This window comes from Phacochoerus africanus, chromosome 1 (genome assembly GCF_016906955.1).
Source record: "Phacochoerus africanus isolate WHEZ1 chromosome 1, ROS_Pafr_v1, whole genome shotgun sequence".
NCBI classification, from domain to species: domain Eukaryota; kingdom Metazoa; phylum Chordata; class Mammalia; order Artiodactyla; family Suidae; genus Phacochoerus; species Phacochoerus africanus.
The window spans coordinates 195,722,779-195,737,733 of NC_062544.1; the positions used below are offsets into that span (position 1 = coordinate 195,722,779).

General features: G+C 34.8%; 1 protein-coding gene across 9 annotated transcripts in view; it reads right to left on the reverse strand.

Moving 5' to 3' along the window:
* The window catches only part of TBL1XR1 (TBL1X/Y related 1), a 179,927-nt gene that overhangs the window by 40,606 nt on the left and 124,366 nt on the right, over positions 1–14,955 (reverse strand). For 5 of the 9 annotated variants that reach the window (XR_007135819.1, XM_047786696.1, XM_047786703.1 and 2 more), the window contains one exon: positions 3,604–3,706. The exons of 2 other annotated variants lie outside the window; for them this stretch is intronic. Coding sequence is in view for 6 of the 7 variants with exons in the window: in XM_047786696.1 (XP_047642652.1) it covers positions 3,604–3,661 (58 nt within the window). In the remaining variant the exon portion in view is untranslated. Of the gene's footprint in view, positions 1–1,234; positions 1,491–3,603; positions 3,707–12,878; positions 12,929–14,955 lie in introns of those variants that run through there. 2 more of the 9 variants (XM_047786719.1, XM_047786747.1) reach the window with 2 other exon arrangements.

Below are 14,955 nucleotides of genomic sequence, written 5' to 3' on the forward strand. Positions count from 1 at the left end.
AGTCATAATAGGATATTTAGCACATAGTATGAAGTATTTAAGACTAAAACAATTTAAGTCATTTTCTTCCCTTTAGAGATAGATACTACACAGTCAACATTTAACACTGCAGAGAACAAATATTAGAATTTCTTACTGAAAATCATTATTTCTAAATCACACATTTATCAAAACAGAACAAAACTTTCAGAAGGTGTTTTTTGGACTTTCTAACCGAGAACTTTGAGGTAATAAGACAAGCAAGAAGGAAACTTTATTTTCCTTTGTGGCAGGTCTTTACAAACCAGCCTGCTGAATGTCATTCCAAAGACACTTTGGAATCTCCTAATCTGATTCAGTACTCTTTTTGTTTTTTGTTTTTTTCTTTTCTTTTTTCTTTTAGGGCTGTGACCACAACACATGGAGGTTTCCAGGCTAGGGGTCCAATCGGAGCTGTAGCCTCCGGCCTACACCACAGCCACAGCAAAGCAGGATCTGAGCCGAGTCTGCAACCTAGACAACAGCTCACAGCAACACTGGATCCTTAACCCACTGAGTGAAGCCAGGGATCGAACCTGCATCCTCATGGATACTAGTCAGATTCGTTTCCACTGAGCCATGATGGGAACTTCCAGATTCAGTACTCTTTTAGAGGTGAGGTAGCGATATTAAGATTCTAGTTTCTTCTGCATTGCTTTAAATGTTTAAAAGAAATAATTACGGTCTAAAAAGTAACTTACATCATTTCTTAGATATTTAACAACTAATTCTCTGTAAGTTATGGTGATAAATAAATGCCAAATCCCCCAAACAACCCAGAGAAGGAATTACTGTTCTAGATAATGCCAAAATACTATCCACTGGCCACTTTTATGTATAATTAGAGATCAAAATTGAGGACGAGCTCTTGGAGTAAGGGTCAATTGTTAAGATGGGTTAGATTCCGGGCTCTATCTGAAACCTCTCCTGAGGCGACAGAAGCATTCATTTCTTAAACTCTTTCCCATCTCCTATTTCTAGAAGTAATTCCAAACGAGTGTCTCATCGTATCTTTTACGGTATAAACACACCTCATCATTCCTGTTAAATATTGCCTACAAATAAAAAATACAACAATTTAGGGGAAGCTCTCTCTTTAGGAGATATTCTCACACCTCAAACCTCAATGTGTATACTTCAGGCTTTTAACTCTATCTCAAATAGTTACTAAATATAACTCTTCTTTCAGGATACCATGAATATGCTACATACTCACTGTCAATTTTTTTTTTGGTCATGTTCTAGTTGTCCTAATATGGATTAGTGGCTTTCAAACTTTAATATGCCTATGAACCATCTGAGGCATCTGTAAAATGCAGATTCTGGGGCCCCACTCCTCCTCTCCAGATGATTCTCATGCAGACGGTCAGAGAATCAAACTTTAGAACTCTGGTATAGGTGATTCTTATATTTATGGCAAGTTGCATTCCTAGAAAAACTGTTGAAAGTAAAAATATTATCAGTTGAATCTGATTCTCCCTTATAAATCATAATGTAAGTTACTGATCTTATAAAGGGGCAAGTGTTCATATTTTTAGAGATGTAGCTTAACACTGTATTCCATCACCAATACACTGTAAAGTATAAAGCTTTCTAAAGAATACACAAAGCACAACTAAAAACACAGTAAACAATTCTACAGGACTTAATATGATAAATATTAATCTACCATACAAAGTTTTTTCAAGAAATATTATTCTTGCTTTATGTTTACTGCAACATGAAATACTTTAAAATATGAAATTGAGAATGATTTTCTCTGAGAATGTAAGCAACCTTAAAACTTTTGATAATATTTAATCACTGCACACTTAGAAATTAATCCAGAGTATTATTTTACTGTCTCCTTTACTTTGTATTTTCTTGTAGAGACATAAAACATCAATTTGTGGGCTTCTGTTTGGAAAAAAGAAGATTTTTAAGTGTTTATCAAACATCTCTACCTTTACCCTGTCCTATTTCACCTCAGCACTGGCTCAACCACAGGATGCTTCTGAGCTATTCAGCTGTTACTCATCTCCAGAAACAGTAGTTTGATATGGCTGAAACCAAATAGTTGCCTTTACAATAAACCTACAAGCCATTTCCCATCCCCTGATACTTCACAATGTTTTCCACTTTAGGCTCTAAAGCCTCAAAGCTCTGGCTTAAATGGTGGTCAGATTTAAAGGCAGAAAAAGCAGAGTTTGTTTTGACCCAACAAATTCTTTCCATTATGGCCCAAAGCACTATATCACAATATCCAAACATGAGCTTACATGTTATATATGTAACAGTTCACTGCCTTTTCCACTTTACTGACATTTTATCTTATTCAAAATATTCTATGGATGTCCTCTTCGGATCTGCCTTTAATACCAGGTTACCAGTTGAAAACAAAAAAAAACAAGATCTATTCATTCCAAAGCTTCACAACAGGTTATTCTGCATTGTTGGTTATTTTAGTTTCTTCTCTTTTTCCTTTTCTGCCCTTGTTGAACATAATTTTCTCAGCTGTCTCAAGTCAGAGAGAAACAGTGTTGGTGCTTGGGAATACAAAAGTCCCTCCCAAGAGAAAAGCTCATAAATGGAGTGCCCTTGAGAACATCTCAGCAAGCAGAGGATCTAAGATGGAAGATCATGTTTACATTCCATGTATAAGAAAGGACAATTAACTAAGCCCCTATAAGAAGAACTCAGGTTTCAAAACCAAAATTGAGGCCTCAACCTCCTATTCTATTCCTTCCATTTCCCCCCTCACAAGTGACTACCAAAATTATTTTTCAATACCAAATCTTACCTTACTAAATATCCAAATAACTTTAAGCTACAATTTCAAAAATTCAACCTCCCCAGCATACTTTCAACCACCAACTGATTCCATCTCATGCTCACAATCTAATTTACCACTGAAGTTAATCTTTTCCACCATCCTATGTTGCATCCAACCCGAGTTTTTCCCTCTTCTACTTTTACATTTTTTCCCTTAATCCATCCCACATTTTCTCTTGTAGTTTTCTTTCTATTCTATGACAACACCTCTAAGTCTGTCTAGAAAACATGGAGAACACTGATTTACTTAATATTTATTACAAATGACTTGCAATAATATATATGCACTAGTTGGCTTCCAATAAGCAGGCTAGTAAAATTCAAGGCAAAGACATACCTAATGGGGATAATACTTACAAAAGCAGTATCAAAGAATAAGGCTAATTTAGATTTTGAAATGCTAACTGCAATTAGAAGTAGTAATATTAAGCTGAGGATTCTAAAGATACATTATCAAATTGATGGTATCTGAGAATTTATATGTTCCTATCAATCATGAGCAATAATCTCACCTCATAACAAATTATAAAAATGGTCTTTGAACAGTGAAAGCCAAACCATTTTACAAATATTTGCCTGAGATGATTCCAACATATTTGAAAGAGTCAGAGAGTTAAACCATGCAGTAACACATAGCTTTAAAATGGCAGTCCAGACATTAAGGAAACATACAAAGTTCAACAGTTTGGACTGATACAAATTTAAAATGCATAAAAGGTTATTTTGAGAATATTAAAATAATTTGAGGCCTATTTACTTTATGAAAGTACTCACCTGACTCTTGCAAGTATCTATATACCAAGAAGTTGACCTCATCACTGCTTATACTCATCTTTATTCCCACTTAAACCATGAGGTCACAACACAGGATATAACCCTAAAAATAAAACAAAGTTAATTAAGTATTTTCTTAATAAAATATTTTAAACAAAATGTAAACAATGTTGTAAAAACCATTTGATTTTATCAGATAATGTAAAATGAAGTTTCAATATTGCCTAATAATAAACCCTAATAAATACAGTCACTTCCAAGAAGTTAGTAATAGATGATATAACCAAAACATGGCTGGGTCTCTTTTTCTACAACATACTAGCAAAAATGATTTGAAATTTACATAAGGGCTTTAACATCATGTTTTAATGATTATATCAAATAGCACAGAAAAGTTGTTTCCTTTTTCTCCTTAACTGTAAGAACCAGTATAGTCTAAGAATCAAATTATTATTTATTTAGGAAAAGATTGATTTTAGACTACTGGGCAGAACATAAGCCATCATGCTGGTTTTGTCTACATAATTTGGTAGGATTTGAAATCTCTAGTTTTTCAACATCTAAGCTGCAATGTACAAGTTTCAAAAAACTCTAGGTATATACAAAGCAGTCCTGAAGGATAGACAGGAGGAGAGTGAGAACATGAGTATATGGGGAGAAAGGCAAGAAACAGAAGCAATGCAGTGAGCAGTAAAAGTCCACAGATGGGCTAGGTGCAGATAAAGAAACACATGAAATATGGCCTAAGAGAGGCCTTGAAAGCATCACAAGAGAAGGAACACATTTATGTTTTTAAGAGCTCATCCTGATTGCTATGAAGTACAGACTGCAAGGAAAGTGGACAGGAAAAGGGAGCCATGTTAGGAGGGTGCTACAGTATACTACAACCTACACCTTCATCCAATCTCTACACCTACAACCTTCACTGCAGCTAAAGAGAGACACAGGGATTCCAAAGGTATTTAGGAAGTAGGCTACAGGGTGAGTGACCAACACAAGAGTTGAGAAAAAGGCAGGAATCAAAGGTTTCTTTTAGGACATCTGGATAGGTAGTACTTCATCTACCGAAAAGAGAAACCATAGAGGAAAAATAATGAATAACGACTACTTCATGTAAAGCAAAAGGTACTTCCTCCAAATTAACTCACATAGTACAATTAATTACCTATGAGAATAGATACATATATATAATACATCACTTAACAGAATGATAAAGGTAGATACTCCTATGATGATTTTCGTTCAAGACATCTTGTCTAGATGTCACTGTGGCACAACAGATGATTGGTGCTCTGAAAGATAACCCTGCTCAATTTTATCCTGACCCACAGTAATGTGTAATACTGTGCTTTCACACATAGTAGGTACTCATTAGTCAATGCTGAAAGTCTGCTGACTGAATGATTTAAGAAACAAAACAATCCTACCCATTATACACTTGTAAGAATTTAAATCATAATTTGACCAATCATGGATATGTCTGTCAGGGGAACAATGAGTCACTACTTAATTAGGAGGATTTCCCAAATGAGATAAAGGAGGTGGAATCCAAGTAAAAGAGACTGATAAAACAATAAATGTTCTTTTCCTCTAATATGTCATTCATTAAGTCCAGCATTCATATAATAATGAGTAATGGAACCGAAGCACCTAACATATAAAAATTTTCAACAATGCTTGATTCAGATAAGCAAAGGCCACCAGTGTTCCAACTTAAAGCAGTGATCAGTGGTGCTTCTGCATCACTAATACATTCCAGGGCAAAGAAAAATAAATATGAGTAAAAATGATATAAATTAATATCTATAAAAATTCCTATAATAAATACATATTAGCAGTATATTTTTATTTTTATTTATTTATTTTTTTTTGTCTTTTTAGGGCCACATCCGTGGCACATGGAGGTTCCCATACTACAGGTCCAATCGGAGCCATAGCCGCTGGCCTACACCACAACCACAGCAATGCGGGATCCGAGCTGTGTCTGCAACCTACACCACAGCTCACGGCAACCCACTGAGCAAGGCCAGGGATCGAACCTGTGCCCTCATGGATGCTAGTCAGGTTCATTAACCCCTGAGCCACGACGAGAATTCACAATATTAGCAGTATATCTTTTAAAGTCAGCAAAAAATATCAAAAATGCAGAGCAGGAAAGTTATCTGTTCAAAACGCTAAAAATAGGTTTATTACATTAATCATGGTACTGTACTAGTTTCTACAACCAAGAGTAAATTTTCAAGGGAAAAAAGGTAAATAGTTCAAATTTTAAAAGTATCGTTCTAGCTGTAGTCCTACTTCAGCTAGCTCTTACGCCCCTGGAGAGAAAGAACATTATTGCTTTCCCTTACACCAAGTATATCCGTAGGAAGGGCAATGCACGGTGCTAAGAGCTACGATGGGTGAAATAAAGTTGTTCCATGTCTTTCAGAATTAACTGTTTTTCAGTGAAGAGAAACAAACAAACGTGCCCTTTGTGTGTGCGCACGCATGCGCGTGCACACACACAGTTAATGCAATTCTGCATTCAAAGTTTCAGTCACAGTTGCAATAAAATTACATAGGCTCTATGAAGATTTGAGTTTATCCTCTTTCAAAGACACTTAATTCTAGAATATCATTTGATATGAAATTAGTCTACTTAAATTCTAACATCAAAAGGACACCTAAAAAGAACAGGAGATTAGACAACATTGAGACACTTGTCCAGTCTCTACCCCATACCAAACAGGTAAAGGCCTGGACGTCAGGGCTTATAGAGGTTACTACATAAAAAATAAGTCCTGCCCTCAAGGAACTGATAGACCACAGAAGACATCCAAAATGAACTAACACTTCTAAAATCACAAAGCATTTCTCTGTACAGTCTGCCCAACCATACTTACCATTCTTAAATAGTAAATAACTGAATTCTTAAAAAAATTACATACCTTTATATTTTCCTACCATAACTCTCCAAAAACACAAAAGCTTTTTATTCAAAACTCCCATCGTGGAGTTCCTGTTGTGGTGTTGGGTTAAAAACCCAACTGCAGTGGCTGGGGTGGCTGGGTGCAGGTTCAATCTCTGGCCCAGCACAGTGGTTTTAAAGGATCCGGCATTGCCAGAGCTGCGGTGTAGGTCACAGCCATGGCTCTGACTCAATCTCTGGCCCAGGAACTTCCATGTGTCATGGGTATGGCCATAATATTAAAAACAAACAAACAAAAAACTACCATCAGTTACAAGCGATCAAATATTTAAGTCAGACGCGCCGCTATATTAAAGTAGCCAGAAATAAATACAAAAATTAGTCTTAATGAATACTTATCCAAGCATTTAAATATAAAAGTACAAATATTTTAAATGCTCAGTATGAAATTTACTTTCAAGACTTTACAGATAATTATCAAATATTACAAAAACAGGACTGCTGAGGCAATTCAGCTATGACTCCTTTCACTGAATACATAACAGCGTTTTCAGCATCACAAAACTGAATTCAGCATTCACACACTGGATAGTAACTGCTCCAAGCATTTAACGATCTCCTAGTTTGTTCCTCTACATATCTAGTACTATGTTTCTGCCATTGGCCTCAAATAGGACAGATGTCAGAGCCTTTTGTGATACCATTTCTGGAGTATACCAGGTTTGCCCAACTATGATCCTAAATCACATTATTTTAAATTTATAAGACTGAAAAACCAGTAAAGTTTGGATAGAAAGAAAAGGAAATAAAGATTTTATGCTCCTGCTCATAATACATTATTTCAAGGTATTAAAATCCTCCGGATGATCCAAAAATCAAATATATAATCAAAATTTCTTTATCTTACAAAAGTAATATAGTCCAAAATGTATAACGGCAGCATATTATCCCTTAATAAACACATTAGTTTCACTGTCATTAATCCTCAACATTTAGATGACCCAAATTTTCATTATTCTAAGATTCCTATAAAAATTTTTATGCTTAAAGGTTTTTTTCCTTAAATTCATTTCTGGTAGGTGTGCATTTATGAATAGTCCTCAACATCAGGAAAAGTCCCTACACATAAATTATCAGACCACAAGGAACAGAAGAATAGCTATAATGAACACTAACAAATTAGATCCACTCAAAAAAATGAACCAATACAGGACCCCACCATGCTAAACAAGAGGAAGATGTAAACTTAACTAATAATAAACAACAGCAACAACAAAAACATGTTGGCCATAAGTGACAAAACATAACACTTCTTTAAACATTCTATCTATAACTGGCCACAGATGTTTAATAGTTGAAAAAAGAGCAACACTATTAAAAGCCTCTAAAAGAACTCTGATGTTAAAATAACAATTGTTGTAATATTGACAAATACTTGCCAAACAATGTAACCTTGGACATTTGGTGATAGCTTTCCAAAAATAAACATTAAAGACCCACAGGTACCCAAGGTAACTGACATGTTGGGAGTCCATCTAGAAAAAAGAATAACTAGGGCTTCTTTGGAACTCAGCAGCAAAGAGGGGGAATAAACAGTCAGATGAAGAAAACTGCGACTTGCCTCTTGTACCATCCACTGCCACTGTCTGATGAAAGAGAATACTATGACTGCCTTCCATCTGGAGAACTAGTCCATTCTTAGCCCTGTGGTTTAAGGGAACGAACTCCTGGTCCAGAGGAAAGCACTTATTTGCTTAGGCCAACGAGCAAATCATTCCTTCGGTCTGGGGCCAACATAACGCCTTCACTGACATACACCATACCCCATGTGTCCAACTCAACCGCTCCCAGTAAGTGAAATGCTAGAAGACATGTGCTGGTTTCTATGAAAATAACCTTTCAGAGGAGTGGTCAGGCAACAAGGCACTATGTGAAGCCTGTGATGAAGAGAGGCAGAAAAGGAAGGCAGAGAAACAAGACAAACTGTCTTGATGACAAGTATCTATTGAGCAAACTGAATCAGGTACTATCGCAAGCTAATTTACCATGGTATTTTGGTTACAGAAGTCAAAAATTAATTGTATTATCTAACCCAGACAAGATTTGTTAGCTGCAACCAAAAGAGGGGAAGCAACCTAAGAAATGTTTTAAAACAATTAAGTGACTAAAGTTAGTAATAGACCTTATTTGGAGAAACGGGGGGGGGGGGGGGGGGGGGGAGAAATACCCAAAAATTCTCAATTGATTCCAGACTAGAAAGTAGAAAGATTTACCTACAGAAATGGGCTGCCTAGAGAGCAAAGCCCTCTGGGGACTCATACTTTATATGCGTCAAACTAGAGGTAAAACAGATGACATCCCAGCAGAAATACTCCAGAGTGTAATATAACAATCTGCTGCTCATGGAAAGTGGTACCTCTGGTTTTGCTCCCCTCATATAGAAAGGTCAAATTTCCACATACTTAAATTATTTTGAGGTAATAAACTAATCCAAACATTTGTTGCTTAGATGCATTTATGGGGATGGGGTACTGACAAGTGAAAATTTTAATACTACAATGGTTGTGCAATTAACAAAGCCTACGGTGGGGCAAAATTCACTATTTTCTGACAAATTTGTTTTATTTATTCAGTCAAAAGTGGATGAGCACTTCAGGTGTTTAAGGCACTGTGACAGGTGCTGGAGACATGTCTAAACAATGTAGACCAGGGCTAGACCTTGAGAACTTCACAAATTGCTGGGAAGAAAGAGAACAATTAATCCCAACTTGGATAAGCAAAAACACAGAAAATTAGGAGAGCATACACCCTGAGGCTAGGGTTGTAGATAGGTGAAGGATGTAAAATGTGGGTGGCTTACTGGTTACTACCATAGGCACAGTGTTGGAGGAACTAATTTTCCTTTTAATTCAAAATGTGTGAAGTATACCAAGTTGCCTTTTCTCCCATCTGTGTGCACATGGCTTCTCCTTAACTCAAATATTACAGAAAATAAAATGGAAAACTATTCATATTTACTGAATAATTGCTACATGCAATGTATGGGGCAAGGCCATATACACATTATTTAATTTCCTCTTCAGTATTATCTTACTAATTTTTTTTTAAATTTTAGATAAACAATTTTAATATTTTTGGTATAAGTATACTACTTGCAAAATTGAGGTCATGAAGACATTTATACCAAAATAAAACAAAAACCCCCCTATTATTTATTTGCAATCAAAATTTAACTGGGAATCCTATAGTTTTATTTTTTTTTGTTTTGTTTTGTTTTTTTCTTTTATCTTTTTTTTTTTTCCCACTGTACAGCAAGGGGGTCAGGTTATCCTTACATGTATACATTACAATTACATTTTTCCCCCAGCCTTTCTTCTGTTGCAACATGAGTATCTAGACAAAGTTCTCAATGCTATTCAGCAGGATCTCCTTGTAAATCTATTCTAAGTTGTGTCTGATATATCTTACTAATTTTAATGCAAGAGCATTGAGACAAGAAAACTTTACTTCTATATACAGATCTGTATTCAGAAATGTTATTTAAACACTAAACTGACTTTCCTCAGAGCAGAAGAAAAAAAATATGAAATGTATAATATAAAAGAACATAGTAAAGTCAAAATTCTTAGCAAGAGGTGGTCCGAGGAAGTTGGCAACACAGGCCAGCACTGCACAGCTTATATGAACAATGATATGAACAGTCAGCTGGTCTCTGCAGTTACAAACAGATCACCATAATACCCTGCTAAACACAGCTTCTAAACTCACACAGAATTATGTTATAAAAATTTGTTGGGTGTAAATTCTCAATCTGCCCATGAAGTAAAGTAAAAGTTCATCCACTGCCATGGGTTATCAAAGGAAAATGTTGAATTGTCTTGTTAAAACCAGGACACACTGCAAAAATAATAAACTATGACAACTAACAATACCAAAAACAACAAAACAAAGTGTGTGTGGATGGGAAATGAAATAAGAGAGAGGAGAGAAATTAAGTCAATTTATCCATTAGTGAAGTCATGGTGGTTATTACCATCTCATGGGCTGAACTATGTCCCTTTAGAAATCATATGACAAGGCCCTAACCTCCATTATCTTGTATCTTTACTCGGCTGATGGAGGCTTTAGAGAGGTGATTAAGCTAAAATGCAGAATATTAGCATGAACCTTGTTAATGACTATAACCCAACATGACTAATGTCCTTTTAAGAGGAGGAAGAGACACCAAAATGCATGTGCACAAAGGAAAGACCACATGAGGAGCCAGGAGAAGGCACCATATGCAAGTCAAGGAGAGGAGCCAAACCTGCTCACACCTTATCTAGCACTTCTAACTTTCAGGACTGTGAGGAAATAGACTTCTGTTGTTTTATAAGCCACCCAGCCTGTGGTATTGTGTCATTTATGGCAGCCCTAGCAAACTGATACATACTAATGATTATAAATTCTATAAAACTGCTCGCTGGAAACCTTCAAAATTATTGATGTTAAGTTCACAATTGCTAGGAAATGCCTTCCTGAAAATGTGCCTCTCTCTTTAGGAACCTATTCTGTACTGTAATTGCCAAAGACAATTACATGTACTATAATGGTCAAAGACAATGAGATTAACAGGATACATTAACATTTCATAATCTTCTGCCCTACAATGCCCCCCTACCCAGCACAAAAATGCATCATCCTTATTTTCCCCTCATTAAAAATAATAATTAAAATCCTATTACTGTTGGGTTATAACACTCTTGTATATAGAAAATACAGTACAACGAAGGAAGATATATTTTAAGACTTAAAATGTGCATAAAATACATTCCCACCTTTTACAATGCTAAATATTAAACTATTCCACAAAATTTTACCAGACTAAATGAAGTCATGATTACAAAAATTACTTTTGTAAACTGTAAAACGCAACAAATTAGGATTTAGAAACAATCTCAAGAAGCATTAAGCTCTAAACGAAATATGTATTTCGGCTATTTTAATACAAATACTAACAAATTTAAAACAAAATATAAAAACCCAGTACAATAAAACCAAATAATCTGGCTGATTTCTTAAGCATTAGTGTCAAACAGCATAGGTACTCTTTAAAGTGCATTAGTTCCTACAAACATGGTTTCTTTCTCAAACATTTTAAGTACATCTTTTCACAGATACCTGTAATATTAAATCCAAAGAGAAGTAAAGTAGTGTATTTCCCTAAAAAACAAAAACGAAAACAAAAACAAAAAATTCTACTACTCTTGATATTAGGATAAATGCTAAATTTAAACTATATTTTTAAAGATCCAATCTCAGGAAATTAACTTTTATTCACACTATCAAAAAGAAGACAATCGTTTCAAGATAATTAGCTCTGTATCTCATTTTAAATGTAAGTTTAAGGTATCTTTAAGAATTTGAATACACTGTCCCAGTGAAAAGTCTGTAGTATTTGCACCCACCTTCCTTAAGAAAAGAACACATTTAAAAAAATTATGTGGACAAGATAGATTGTTAAGGGAAATTAGTAGGCACTGGCACTGACTTTCACCTTCCAATTTTGACGAGCATCTTTCAGATAATTTTCCTACAAGTGTGCCTGGAAATATGGGTAAATACATTTTACACAAAGGCTAATTATTTCTTCTTTTTAACACAGGCATACTTGTGTTAAAGTATGTTTTGCTTTATTGGTTTGTTTTTTTTTGTTTTGTTTTTACAAATTGAAGGTCGTGGCAATGCTGCATTGTCAAATGACAGCACTTATAAGCAATAAGGTACTTCTTAAATTGAGGTATATATATATATTTTTAGACATAATATTATCACACACTTAATAGACTACAAAATTTGTGTAAACGTAACTTTTATATATGCACTGGAAAACCAAAAACTCAGGTGACTTGTTTTATTGTGGTGCTCTGAACCAAATCTGCACTATCTCTGCAGTAGGCAATTTTCATGCTGTTAGAATTTTTTATTTTGGCTACTGTTGCTTTGTTATCAGATGAATGGTTATCAAAGTTGGTGAATCTTAAGAATATAAAACATAATTTAGAAGGAATAAACCTCTAAATTTTTTATTTTCCCTTCCTTTTCCATTGGAATCCAGAGCTCTCATGTAAATTAAAGACAGCGTGACAGAGAAATAATATTTCAGGTAGCTTGTATGACTTTAGACAAATACTGTGAATCCTGTGGGTCTCTGTTTCCTCATCTAGAAAGTGAGGAAAGCCAAGTAGACAGATTCTTTCACTTCTAAACTTCAATGATTTGAGTCACTACAAGTATACTGAGTATCACATATAAATCTTGCAGGCTAACAGATAGTACCAGATCATGTGATGATTTTTAACAAGGCATTTTTAAAGAAACTTACAGAAGTGCATTAGGAAATTTTTAAAACTGTCAGATCTCAGATGGACATCTCTAGGAATTAAGAAAAAGAAAAACAAATGAGTCTACTTCATTAAGAAATATTCAAGTACTTATGCTTATTAGGACCAGCTATTCTATACAAATATTGACTTTTAAAAACGCATAGGCAACTTTGCTGTACAGCAGAAATTAACAGAAGATTGTAAATCTACCATAATAAAAAGATTTAAAAAATTAAGACACAGGCAAATCATGTATCAAGCCAACTTTTTCATAAACTGAGACTTCTAATGTCCATTATTTGTTTCAATTGTGATGTATACCAGGGGCTTACAAACTTCAGCCTGTGTGTAAATTTCAACCTATCACCTATTTTTGTTTAGCCCACAATACCTTGTGGTTTTCACAAAACAGTGAACTATTTTTACAGAACATTCATCGTTGATTTTATGATAGGGAACACTAACTTTGAATATTAAGCAATTTTAAGTCTCAGTAAAGCTCTCTCGACTGAGAAGAGCAAACTAGCATGCATTATGTGATGAGTAAATTTTGATTTAAATTCAACTACAGCCCTCTTTCTTTTTAAAACCAAAATGACTCTGATGAGCTGCCTCATAGTCTACAAATGTGGACTATGTCGACCTCCCAAACATATAAGAGTGGCTGTTCAAAAAGGTATCTTCAAAAATTCCTTTAAAATATAAAATTGTATGATTCAAGGATGGACCCAATAGACATGGGTTAAATGACAAGGTACACTGAGAGGGAGATGAAAAAGGACAAGAAATTAAAACAGATAAAGAGAGGCCATAGTTTCGGTATGTCTCTTTCAACTACTGACTGGTACCTAGTCATACCTAGTCAGTCTGGGAAGGAAAAGACTGGAAATGAAAGTCAAGTAGAAGACAAGAAAAGCAACAGAATTTTCTCAATTTTAAAACTTACTATACTGGCTTTGGAACAGAAATGTTATGAGAACTGGAAAAACCAAAATGCAGCTAAAATTTTGAAATGACAATCACCTGAATGAATGGAAATTTTGCTTACAACTAGGATATCAGAAGCAAATAAGGTACAGAGTGTAACAAACTCATGGAATTAAAATAAATACTACTTCAGCAGTTTTTAAAAACAATTTACTGTATAAGAAATAGACATTCTTTGGTTTCTCAAAAGAAAAAAAAGGCAAAAAACCCAAGACTACTAAGCCCTAAGTATTCTTGGTTCTATTTAGTAAATTCTTTGGAAGGGCAGTAGTAAAAATGTGCAGGAGAGTGTTCTGATAGCAGAGATATATGGTTACTATAGGCCAAATGTCCATGTATGGGAAGAAAATGGGAAGAAGAGATCAACACTCATCCCAATGAGCAATAAATGCTTATTCAAATTAAGAAGATGACTTAAAGCCAAATTTAAAACTCAGCCACAACATGCACACAACGCAATTACTAAATCTGGAAAACAAAAGATAAAGAGAGTAGAAATTGGTGATATATATGGATTGAGGTAGGCTTTTAAGTTTCAATGGGGGGGGTGGGTGAGAAGCAATCCCACCATGAGAATCTCATGGATCAATTTCAGAGAGTTAAAGAAAATAGTCAGTAATATTATCCTATAAGATTTTCTGACATATTGTTTAGCCTCCATGTGTTTGTGTTTTTCACAGTTTTTTTCTTGTAATTGATTTCTAATCTTATAATGTTGTGGTTGAGAAAGATGGTTAGCATGATTTCAATTTTCTTAAATTTACCAAGGCTTGCTTTATGCCCCAAGATGTGACCTATCCTGGAGAATGTTCCATGTGCACTTGAGAAGAAAGGATATGCTGGCTGCTTTCCAATGGAATATTCTATGAATATCCAATTAAGACCATCTGGTTTCTAATGTGTCATTTAAGGCCTATGTTTTCTTACTGATTTTCTGTCTGGATGATTTGTCCAATGACGTAAGCAGGTGTTAAAGCCCCCTACTATTATTGTGTTACTGTCAATTTCTCCTTTTATGGCTGTTAGCATTTGCCTTATATATTGTGTTGCTCCTATGTTGGGTATATATATATATTTACAATCGTTTAT